This window comes from Cyanistes caeruleus, chromosome 3 (assembly GCF_971803275.1).
Source record: "Cyanistes caeruleus chromosome 3, bCyaCae1.hap1.1, whole genome shotgun sequence".
NCBI lineage: Eukaryota > Metazoa > Chordata > Aves > Passeriformes > Paridae > Cyanistes > Cyanistes caeruleus.
In genome coordinates, this window is record NC_141703.1 from 49,873,894 (window position 1) to 49,886,123 (window position 12,230).

The following is a 12,230-nucleotide window of genomic DNA, read 5'->3' on the forward strand; positions in this document are numbered from 1 at the left end:
AGAGTTTTCAGTAGAAATTCTCTAGGAACAGTACAGAGAGAAATTTTATTCTCCTCATTCCTTCCAAAGGCATCAAGAGCATGAGTATGCTTCAGTGATTCTCTGGATTTCAAATTGCTACTAAAAGATTTGTAGCTGCTGAATCTGGTAGTGAAGCTGTTTCAAGCTGGTCAGTGCCTGATGGGAATGTTGTATTGACAAGTTGTGCAATTTCTTCCTTTTCTGAACCTTTTACCTCCAATACGCTGAGAGGTGATTATTAGTAATAATTCCAGTGTGCACTTCTAAGGAAGGGCAGGCTGGGAGAAAAGACATTAAAAATTATTAATTGAAACACTTGTGGTCAATTGATCAATTTTAGAGAGTGTACTTTCCTATTAAAGTAGACACTCATCACCCACATTTGTAGGATGCCAGCCAAATAGGCTCCTTAAATTGATTAATAGCATCACTGATGTCATGTAGTGTCCCTCGTTTAGAGCCTGATTATGTAACTGCAGTCACATAGATAGATACAGTGCTGTAGATACCATGCTGTTTTCTTGGAAAACCATTTTATTGATGTGTTTCTAATGGAAAGCAAAAGAAGGGACCCAAACTGTCAAAAATGTAGTGTTGGAATTTGTTGTGGGTTGTGCAGAGGAAGGAATAGGACCTGATCATTATTATCCACTATGAAGAGCAGGATGCATTCAGCTTTTGACTTTATTTTTTGGAAGCATAACTCTTAGCCTGGAAGCTGGGTTTCTTCAGTGTGTATCACAACTTGGGTTAGTGCTTATTTGATTTTTCTTTGCTCTTTTTTCCCAACTTCTGGGTAAATTGTGGAAGCCTATCCTCTCAAGTGCTATGGCTGTAGCTAGAGAGGTCAAGGCCACTTCATAACTATTGCCACCTCTGCTTTGGAGGATCAGAATAGATTTGTTCAAGCAGTTTGGCTTTTTGTTAACTTAGCATGCATTTATTGATGTAGTGAGGTAGAAGTTTCATATGTGGTCACATCTAAAGTGGTGACCATCTCCAGGCTAGGGCTTGGTGGGATGTGGTGTTGGCTCTTGCTGCCTATGAAGGCCTCAGCAACATCAACACTGATTTTCCAAATACCTTTTGGTGATGTATAATCTTGAAGCTTGTTTAGCTTTTTTCTGCTGCTTGTGGGAACAATACTGTTCCCTCTTTTAAAGGAATTCTAATGGGCACAACTTCTGTTTTTGTTTATTCTTTAAATGGCTTTGCTGTGAAAGTTGGCTCAGAGTGCTTGACACTGTGGTTGAGAACTGCACAGTATTTTGTCCACGGTGGGATGGTGGTTACTGCTGTTTTCTAACTTCTTTTACAACATCTTGCACAGTGTAAAATGGGAAGACATGCCAGGGTTTGTATAAGCTACTACATAGTGTTACATTTTTTATTCGTGCTCTGATTTTTCCATTGTCCTGTGTTCCCTCCGAAGTCAACTGTGAGGATACACTTTAATAAATTTTGAGTCACATAAGGGTAGTATTTGCCATCTGAGGCAGTATTGATCTGTTTCAGGTATTCATGTGTTTCAGACTTCCAGGCTAAGCCACTGGTAGCTCTGCTTACAAGAGCTGGCTTGACCAAAGAGCAGATTTTGACTCAGGTGTGCAGTGAAGTTGTCCTCATTCCTTTGGACTTGTAGCATGAGGCCTTAGGGGTTCATCCACCCTCCCTCAGATCAGGTAATCAGGAGGTTCCTATCACATTGAGAAACATCAGAGACGTGGTCCACACAGAAATTGTATTCCTAAGCAAACTGGTTCTTAAGATCTGGTTATTTAATTTATAAGTGCATACAAGTGTAAGGATTATTTGTTCTTCTGGTGGTCTCTGGGATTCAGCAGCATCCTAACAGAAGATAAAGAAAATCTTTGTTTTATTTTTGGAGTGAACTAGAATATAAAAGTTTATATTGCAACTTGGAGATGAGAGAAAAAGTACTGCTGCTTGTACCTCAAGTAAAGCTGGCTTGATTTTGGACTGAGCATAAGCCTAGTTTGAGTAAAAGCTTTAAGCCAGAAGTGGGACAATGGGTAATAGTATCTGGTAATGCAATCTGTATTATCAGGGCAAAATAAGAGTAGGAAACCTATAAAGTTAGGACCTTTCCCGTGCAGCACCTATTGTGTCAGTCTAGATGAAACTTTTCTGCTGGTGAAGTTGGTCTTTATCCCTTCCCCCACTGTGGAGATACGGAAAAATCACTAGCAAGTATCTTCCCTCTTATCCTCCTTGAGGCACAAGCAGTTTTCCCACGGTTTACCTTCCTTTTAATTTAAAGTTTGACTTAATTATTAATACACCTAATCACATTTGTTTCATCTGAAGTCCAAACAAAATGTAGAAACAGAACATACATAATCCCAACCTGAAGTTAGGAATAACCACTTCCAAAATTTTAAATATTATTTTAAATACTTCTTTCAGATGCTCATAAGCCCTTATGAGTGCAAATCTTGTATAATCCTTATATGGAGAGTAATATATACTGTTTGCTGAAGAATGGGGAAAAACAAAGTCTAAAGGGGAAAAGATGACTTTTTTTATTAATTGCAGTTCTTTGTGAATTCAGAAATGGAGTCAGGCTTTTCATCTAACCTTTAAAATATGTGTTATTTTGAATTATATATTTGAAAGTATGCTTTCTGCACATTCCTTCAGAAAATTACTTAAAAAAAAACAACAAACTAACTCACCAAAAATTTGAGACTAAAATATGTGCATATTTTTATATTAATATATATACAAGTATATATATATATATATATATATATATATAAAAAAGCTATAATTTTTGAAAAAAGAAAAGGCTCATCAAGTTCTTTGACATTGTGCACAGGCTGGCAAATAAAATTTTAACTCTAATTGAGTTTGAGCTGTGTGCAGGGATAACGTGGTGAGCTGACAAACCTTGTCCTGCACTGTAACATGAGCATTTCCGTATGTCAGAGAAGCCGCCCAAAGTGATGGGTGACTGTGTTTATCACTATTTGTTTTATTAGCATCTAATGAAAAACAATGCCATTCAGTTTAAGCTAGAATTGTGAAGGGAGTATCAAGGTTTCAGAGCTATCCATTCAAACAACCGAGTGTCGAAGTTTACTTCTTTTAGAATTAGAAGTCAAGGAGTAGTATTTAGCTATTTTTTTCTCTGCTCCTTGCAATTTATTGCACTCTTCTAGATTGACTACTGATTCTTGCCTAAATCCAGTCATTTGAGGGCTCTACTATTTCTCCAGAGTTTAATTAATAAAGTCCTATTCTATCTTTGCAATATTATCAGTGTCCACATACACTTTCTAATTTCATTTGTGTACACTGATGCAATAGCAAGGCTTTTTAAGTATTACTGAAAGATACTGTCTTTCTCTGGAACTTTACCTAATAGTTGTCAAACTAGACACTTAAGTTCTAGGGTGAACAAATTGTTCTTGGAATTCATCTTGAAGACTCCGAAGGACTGGGATTTACCCTTGAAGCTGTTCAGTTCAGAATAATTCATTAATGTCAAATAAAAGACCCTGTAAAGAATAATGTTTATTCCTGTAATCCTCTACTGAAGGACTGTGTAAACTTCTTGAACCTTTAGTATAAACCTTTTAAAGTGAGGAACAGGAGAAACGTGGCATGAAGGTTGTGTGTGTTTGGTTGATTAATTATTCATCCACATTTGGCCAACTGCATGCTTTCTTCTATGGAAATCTGTTGTCAGAGTATAGTGGTTTGGGTAAAAGTACCCCAAGCATCAGGAAAACAACATTGCTATATGGTCAGGTAGCCAAGGATGTATGTACCTGAACTGCCACAGTTGCAGTGGCATTGAGATCATTCTGCTTTGGCGTGATGTATTGAAGATACCACTCCATAAAGGCTCAGAGAAAATTGGGGTAGATGCTTAGGAGAAGCTGCATCACCCCCATCCCAGACTGCAGTCTCCTCATCTTAGGTGCCCTAGGGACCAAGCAGGTGCAGAGCTGCTACTTCTTACTTGGAATCCTGATGTACTTTAGTACGTGTGTGTCTCTTCTCTGTGCTAGATGTCATTCTTTGTGGGAGTCTGGATAAATATTTCAGTCTGTAGGAGTTCAAGAGAGCTAGGTATCACCTAGCAACAAGCATCCCACTCTCTACCTCCTGCTTATCTTTACTTTTATTAAAGTATCTGAAAACCAGAAGTTGAAGCATTAAGGTAATTTTCAGAAATATTTTGAGCAACTTTAGATATTTTCGTTATGACATTACAGCAGAGCAACAAAGATATTGGTGTGGGGGTTGGCATCTTTAAGTAACTGTACCTTGTCTGAACAGCAGTCACAATCACAAATTAGCAAAAACTTCAGCTGTTGGCAGAATAACCCTTATGATCACAGCTGTTAGGATGCATAGCAAGTGATCCTTGTCTTGTGAGGTCTGCAGTTGCACTTAACCTAAACTGAATTAGTTTTTGGCTGTACTACCTGGTTCATCTTGGCACCTTGTAGTGACTGCTGGTGGGACAGTGCCGTATGTTGGAATTTAAAATAAATTTGTTTTGCAGACAGCTTTGTGGTGAAGTGTATTGGCTAGTTTCAGTCACAGTGGTACAGCACTCTATTTACAAAGCTCCTGGGGACCAGACCCAAGCCAGGAAAGGGCGATACTTGAAGTACAGTTGAGGAAGACTTTGGGATATGCTCAGTACAGTGCTGGACTGTATGCCAGCATCTCCTACCCTTTATCAGTTTTAAATGTCAAGGACTGTTACGGATCTGTAGCTTGTGGTTAATGTATATTTTATTTGTAGCTTCTTTATGGAATTTATGGAGTTTATGAATGTCCCTGTAAGAGTCAGAATCTCAGGGGAAAAGGATTTGTATGTGGCTACTGTTATTACAAGGGTAGCTATCCTTAACACTGGGTTGAGGATAACTTGGGTTCCTTCATCTCTGAATAGTGCTGAAACAGCTTTCAGGGATCCCGCCTTACCTAATGGCCAGAGTGGTCTTGATGAGTTTGGGAGAAGTCATGCTGTTTCGGGGGAAAGTTTGGTGTGATCAGGGGCCTTGAAAGGGGTTGCAGAAGTCAAAATACAGATCTAAGAGCTTTAAAGAAGAAAAGTGCATACTTTAAAATAGATGATCTAAGAAGGTGACTAGTCCTCTTATGCCCAAATAAGGATTTTTTTTTGTAGAGGGAAAAGTTAATAAATCCTGATTCAGCAAATGACTTAACTTTGCAAATGAGATGGTCTTTTCCAAATGTTCCCATACCTGAATCAGGAAAGAGTAAAAATAGCACAAGAAGTAATTTGTTACTGTATTAATGTGAGTTTCCTTTAAGATTATCTGTTCATAATAGATAAGTAAAAGTGATACCAGTGCAGACTTTTTTTTTTTTTAAATGAACAAATGTTGGTTTATATGTTCAAAAGTGTTCTATTTTTAGAGGTGTGGCTACCTCTGTACCCACAGGGACTTCCATTTTTCTGAAATATGCGCAGCATGATTGTCCTGAAACTCTTCTCATGCACCTTAATGTGGTCCAGGAGTCTTGCTCAGCTTCACCAAGGGGTGGCCATGCTGGTTGGGGTGGGACTATCAGGACATCTAATCTGATCAAGACAGGTTTTCAAAATGGACTGTTTGGTGTAACCAAATTTATTCGGTTTCTTCTTGCTGTAGAAAAAGGAATCTGATGTTTGGTGACATTTGTAAACTCCTGGGGTCCTAAAACACTATTTTAAGGTGTTAGTTAGGCTTTGGGTAGAAGAGGACGTAATTTTGTGTTTGCTACTTAAATTTAATTATTTCCTTTGAAAATGATGGTTTGTGCTTTGCTCTGTGATTACTTCAAGAGCCTTTTTGACTTAAAGATTTCAAATCAGAAATCTTGTGCAGTTGTCTCATTGGATAGATTTTCTTCTGCTATAAAACCTGCTGGGTGCAAATGGAAAATGTTTCTACTTGCACTTTAATGTCTGATTTCATCTTTCTTACACATATTTCATACACATTTCAGGGTAAGGGACTGAAAACCAAAGTCCAAAATGGGTTTCATGACAGTGATGCATTTGGCAGAATGGATGGTTCATTTTTTCATACGCATTTCAAAGTCCTTTCATCTGAAATCAGAGCTTTTCAGCACTTTTCAGAAAATTGGGCAGAAGATTTGCAAAGTTACTAGTTAAATGTCATTTCAGAGGAATGGTTTGCTATTAATCTCCTCAAAAGCAGCCTAAAATAGAAGCCCTTCCACAGAGGAGAACACCCCAATGGTGTGAGGATGTGGGCACTTTAGTGTTTGTTAATTGTGCAGACCTGAAGAGAACTAATAAGCAAACCCAGTTACTTGTCATTGCTAAGAAAGTAGCTTTTCCACGAGGAGGATTGTTGGACATGATTTAATAACGCAAAACCAGCTGCAGCTGTGGCTGTGGATAGTGGTTTGTCAGTTCTGAAACACAGACCCGTGTTTGCTGTGTCACCATAGCCACCGTAACATAATAGGACTCCAGTGTTGGTGTGTAACTTGAAGCTAAGTTGTGTTGTAGGAACATGTGTGTCAGTGTGCATGTAGGGAGGAATAATGATGAGAAAACCTGGAGAACTGGAAACATTTACAGGTTAAACTCCTGTCTTCCTCTCATGGAGACTCCACGAAGCTTTTGGTTACATTGCATTTAATTTAAAAAAAAGGAAATTACTACGTCATTTCCCATTCATGTCAGATGACCACATCATGTAAGTCCAGGACATGGAAAATGTGGATCAGTTGTCCCATTTCTGGACAAGAGCACAGAGGAAAGAGGAATAATATATATTAATATTTAAGTTATAATACATTTATTTATTATAACATAATTTATTATAGCAGCTAGAAACTCAAATGTGATTCATCAGGTGTTCAGTTTTAGAAGAAAAAAAAAAAAGTGGAATCTGCTACATGAAATTTTGAAGTAATCCAAATAATGCCAAGGGAGATGGTATAACAAAAGGGAAAGAAAGTCTACAAGATGCATGAGAGAAGACAAATGGTCTGCAACAGTTAGCATGCTTAAAGGCTATGGTATTTGGTTACATTTAGTTAGGTCAGTGTCTGTGGTAACTTTACAGCTTTTTATAATTCATACAAATATTTGAAGCTTAATTTCTTCTATTAAAATTTGCTTAGAAATAAAATCTAAGTGCATAGTCAGTATGGTAGTAGCACACTATATGAATGGACTATTTTTATTTTCTTAAGGGAGCTTCTTGTCTTTTTACTGTAAAAATTTGTGTAGTATTTAGAAACCTGTCATGTTGTCATGTATACAGCAGAAATGAAATACTGGAATGTGTTTTAAAATCAGGCAGGTGATGCTCTACTGCTATTTGAAGGATGACCTTATTTTGAATGATAGAAAAATAACAGCAGATTGCTTATAATAACTCTGACAGCAGATTTAGATTCTTGGCTTCACACCATTTCCATTATTAAGAGAGACATATGTATGTAGCATTTGCTCCCAGATAAATGCACGTATTCTGTCAAGGAGTCTAAGACATCCTGTCTATTATTTAAATTTTGGACATCTGAAGATTTTTTCTCCCCTAAGGTTTTTCTAAGAAGTTGGACTACAGGTCTGTTTATTTTCTTAAACCTGAAGGAGCCCTACAAAACATAATATAATAGCTGAATTTCTATATGCTTTTTGCTTTTATAGATTAACACAGAATCATAGGATGTTTTGAATTGGATGGAACTTAATGTTCATCTAGTTCCAACCTCCCTGTCATGGAAAGGGATGCCACCACATGGATTAGGTTGCTCAAAACCTCTTCCAGTCTGGCCTTGAACACTTTTAGGGATGGAGCATTCACGACTTTTCTGGGCAACCTGTGCCAAGGCCTTGCCACCCTCACAGTAAAGAATTAATTTCTAACATCTAATTTACATCTCTCCTCATTTAGTTTGAAACCTTATCTTCTGGTATGTGCCTATGTAAAAAGTCCTTCTCCAGCTCTCTTGTAGCCTCTTTAGGTATTGGAAGGTGCTGTAAGGTCTCCTCAGAGCCTTCTCTTCTCCAGGCTGAGCAACCCCAATTCTTTCAGCCCCTCCTCACAGGAGAGGTGCTCTAGCCCTCTGTTCTTTGTGGTCCTCATAACTAAACTTATCATGTATCTATAGGAAACTGAAGGAGTACATATTCAGATTTTGTAGTGGTCTTGGGCAGTTTTTTTATGTGTTACTGTTGGGACTGTGCATGGTATTTCTGGGAAATACAGTTTGAAATATTGGTAAAGAATGTTTGCCCTCTGTAGCTGCTGGAAGGTTCACCTGTACAAATGCAGGGCATTGGTACATAATGGGCTTAGAAGACTAATTAAAGCAGTTGGGATTTAGTGAGCTGAAATAGCAGCTCAGAAATTAAAAACACAGAGCTTTGACTAAAATAATTGCTTAAGAGGAAACATAAGGCTTTCTCCAATATAGTTTTTTTGTTGTATTTATCCATTTTTCCTTTAAGTGCTTATAAACTTACTGTTCTTCTGACCTGTGTTTCACTATGGAATAGACGTCTATGGTTAGATTTTTTTATATTTACGTACACAACATATTTGAGAAATTACTGAACTTCTCAGAAAATACACAAATTAAATTATTTAATATTTTCTTTTTCAGGATTGAAGTGGATCTAGGGACAAATGGATGACTGAATATTCATATGAAGAGGAAAGCCATAAAAGTTGGTTGACATTTTTACAGCCATCTGCATTACATGTATTAATGCTGTTATCAAAAATTTATATTGTGTTAGAATAGCTTAAATAACTGCCCTGAGCTTTGTATGCTGTATTGTCTTTGAGGCCAGGGAAATGCTGTAGCTTAACAGCTGTGGTTTAATGCAGTGTTTGCTGACAACACCTTCCTGCTCAGCAGAAAACCCAGTAGTATGTTAAGGAAACGGGCAATTCCTTAGAAGCCAGGTGTTTGAATGGGCTTACACATAGTGGTGCTCATCATTCTTCCTTCAAGGATGAAGAGAGAATTAGAGGGGTGTTGTCTTCCATTAAAGCTGCTGACTATGACACTTAGTGTGTTGTGGAGTGTCACTCAGATTCCACATTGACAGGTGCTGTTTAAGAAGTCAAACAGGAGATGATCTCTTTGAAAGGTATCTTGGTGCTTTGTTTTCTTGTGATAGAGAGGAGGTTGTTTTACACTGCCTTTTCTGTGATAGTTAAAAAGGAAGAAGCTATTGGTGGACCTCCATGACTGCTACCAAGCCTTGACTACTGCTAGTTTGAGTTATTGGTAACTATGAAGAATAATTTTTCCACGGATGCTAAGATAGCCAATTCCTACCAAGGCTATTTAAACACAGATGATGCTGCCTGTGGATTAACAGCAGAGCTAATGAATTGTATTGACAAATGCAGGGTGTGGTACAGTGGGATGCAGGGCACAGTCCAGGAGGATGCTGCACAACAGCTTGGCTAAATAAAGCATTCTGAAAACTCTAGTAGTCAAGGAGGGGTCTTATTGTGGGAAGCTTGTTTCCTTGAGAGCTGCTTTCAACCCCTGAATCCTAGTCAGGGGCAGAAACAATTAAAAAAAAAAAAAACAACAACAAAAACCACAAATTTTTTCTTTCAAAGCACAGTATTACTTCAGTAAAAGAAGTGTGAGTCTACAGTTCTGTTAACTTAGGAAAGTAGTTCAAGAGGACAGAGTCTTATTTTTCTCAGTGATAATTCAGTTTTATCAAGCTTTTAGTGGTTCAGAAATTTTACAGTTTTATGAACTGCTGACCTGGGTACAGAAGAGTGTAATTTCTTCTTGGGTAAACTTCTTGAATGTTCACAACAGGTAGTGGACATGCTGATTCCAGCTACCTCCAAATTCACAAGCAGCATGAGATTTGAGGGAATTATCTGTGTCTTTGAATTTTGTCTCCTGAAATGACAGCCAGCAAAGCAATCTTCAGAAGCATCCATGGAACATCTTCTTTGTATGCTGCAGGTCCTGCAAAGCACCTCCAGCCTCCCAGAGCCAAATTTAAACCCTGATAGAGACAAAGTGGTATTAGTAGCTGTGCAGTAATGTACACAATTTTTTCCATGGGGTCAGGGGCCCATATGCCCACATGAGGCAGCAGTTGTTGCCTGCTAAAACCAGAGCACAGAATCTTGAGGAATTTCCCTTTGGTTTGATTGCTGACAAGTCAGCGGCTGCTGCCCATACCAATGTCTAATAGCTTGGGACGGGCCAGCGTCATGGCAGAGCAAACACTTCCCTGCTCAGATCTCTTGGCTATGAATAGCAGAGTGAAAAACTGATACTGTCCAAACCTTACTTGTGTCTTTCAGAACTGCGGTGATAAAATTCTGTATGTACAAACTTGGGGAGGCACTTCACTGACAGAAAGTATGAGAGGGTAAAAATACCAAACTAATTACCTGTAAGCCATCTCTAGATATCATTATGTTGCAGTGGACTACTCTTGCTGTCCAGGAGACAGCACAGAGCAGTACTACCATAGTGTGGTAGTGCTCTGTGTTGGATTGAGAAGTAAGTGGGACAGGCTATATCTTAGGAAGTGACACCAGGGCAGAAAATATTTCTTGGGAGGGGCTATCGTGCTCAGAGTCTATGCAGAGGATGGATGGCTTCCAGATCAAGCAAAAGCAAAAGACTCTTGAAAGAATTTGACCTTTTTGCAGGTTTCTGTAATTCCATGAGAGCTGTATCTCCTATTAGCTCTCTATCTCTGTTCCTCTCTCTGATTTTGCTTTTCTGGTTTAACACAGAGTAGTGGAATGAGGAAGGAAGAACTGGAGAACAGGGTGACCTCTTTCTTGTCAAGCCGTAGTTCCACTCTCTCATGCCCTTCTGATGACATCCCACAGTAATTGTGGGGAAGCTGCTCAAAATCTGTACAGATAAGGAAGGGGGTACTGAGTTACTTCTTTACATGTTTTCTGTTTGGTAGCCTTTGCAAATGTAGGACTCTGAATCCTGCTGGTAGTCTTTTATATTAGGAAAGTAGTGTGACTAAATCATATCACTGAATAAGAAAAAAAATGTGGTTACATGGAGGAATTCAAAGTTCAAGTCTAAAAATGCCTTTTCTGGGAAGAAATAATTCCAGAAAGCTTAAGCAATAGAGGTGGAGAAGGCTTCACTGTGGTCACTGTTAAGATCTGTTGATAAAGTTCTTGCTCCAATAGGGAAGAGGTTGGATTTCAGCCAGCACCTTGCCTTAGCTGTTTTATTGCTTCTCTACTAATCTAGTTTTGAAAGATTTTCACTGCTAACATGAAAATGTTGGTGTACTGTTGGTAGTGTAAACCACATGTGTTGCATTTTCTGTATGTTATATTTGTATATTTAAGGTCTTCTTTGGTCTGCCTCAAAATATATGTAAACATGGTGTTGTATAAATAAGTGACATCTAAGTATATATGCAACTGATGAAGGAAAAATAAACACAACCTCATTGTGAGACAGAAAGAATTAAGTGAATATCTAGAAGAAAAAAGAAATATGCAAAAGTAAACCTGCCATCAAATGTACATATTGAATACATGCAGCTTATGATGCTTCTGCATTTTCTATAATACTAACAGCTGCATACAGAGGTTCATATGTCTGTTGAATCAGACATTTAAAGTTTATGTTTTTCAGTGTACAGTGGCTGAGTAGGGGTGAGACTTGGATAGGAGCTGGCAAGGAAATGGGTAACTGAAAGAGAAAAACTATAGCTCAAAGGTTCTAGGCAAAATAGGCTTTCAAAACCAAGTAAACAGGACTGAAAGATGGTCTGAGAGCAAAACTAAAGGGGAAAGGAGGTTGTTCAGATTGTAAAAGCACGGATCTGGGTTGTACTTAACGAGTGGCCGTGGGTGCAATCACACCACTTGTGCTGTGATTTCATGAACAGCTTCTAGAAATAGCACCGCATAGTTTAGTTGATCAGGTTTAATGATCTAAGTTATTTAATGCTGGAAAAGTGATTAACAACACTGAGTTTAATGGTGTAAGGATGACTCCTAAATTTCTAAGTGTCATGTCTTGGAAAAAACCCAAAACCAAACCAACCAACAGCAAACTTTAGCTCACCTGTTTAGAGGAAGGGACTCAAGGAAGTGTTTCTTGAACTGTCAGAAGTCTCCCAACCTCTTAGGTGCCCTTGCCTCACCTCCTTTGGCTCCTGCGTGGAGCCAGGGCATGGGAGGGTGAAGAACTTG

The 12,230-nt window shown here is 38.4% G+C and overlaps 1 protein-coding gene across 13 annotated transcripts in view; it reads left to right on the forward strand.

Annotated features, from left to right (window-relative positions):
• The window catches only part of KLF12 (KLF transcription factor 12), a 303,507-nt gene that overhangs the window by 55,631 nt on the left and 235,646 nt on the right, over positions 1-12,230 (forward strand). For 10 of the 13 annotated variants that reach the window (XM_086881057.1, XM_086881061.1, XM_086881059.1 and 7 more), the window contains one exon: positions 8,662-8,725. The exons of the other annotated variants lie outside the window; for them this stretch is intronic. In XM_086881057.1, the coding sequence (XP_086737183.1) occupies positions 8,705-8,725 (21 nt within the window). In that variant the 5' untranslated portion in view covers positions 8,662-8,704. The remainder of the gene's footprint in view (positions 1-8,661; positions 8,726-12,230) is intronic. 13 annotated transcript variants of the gene reach the window in all.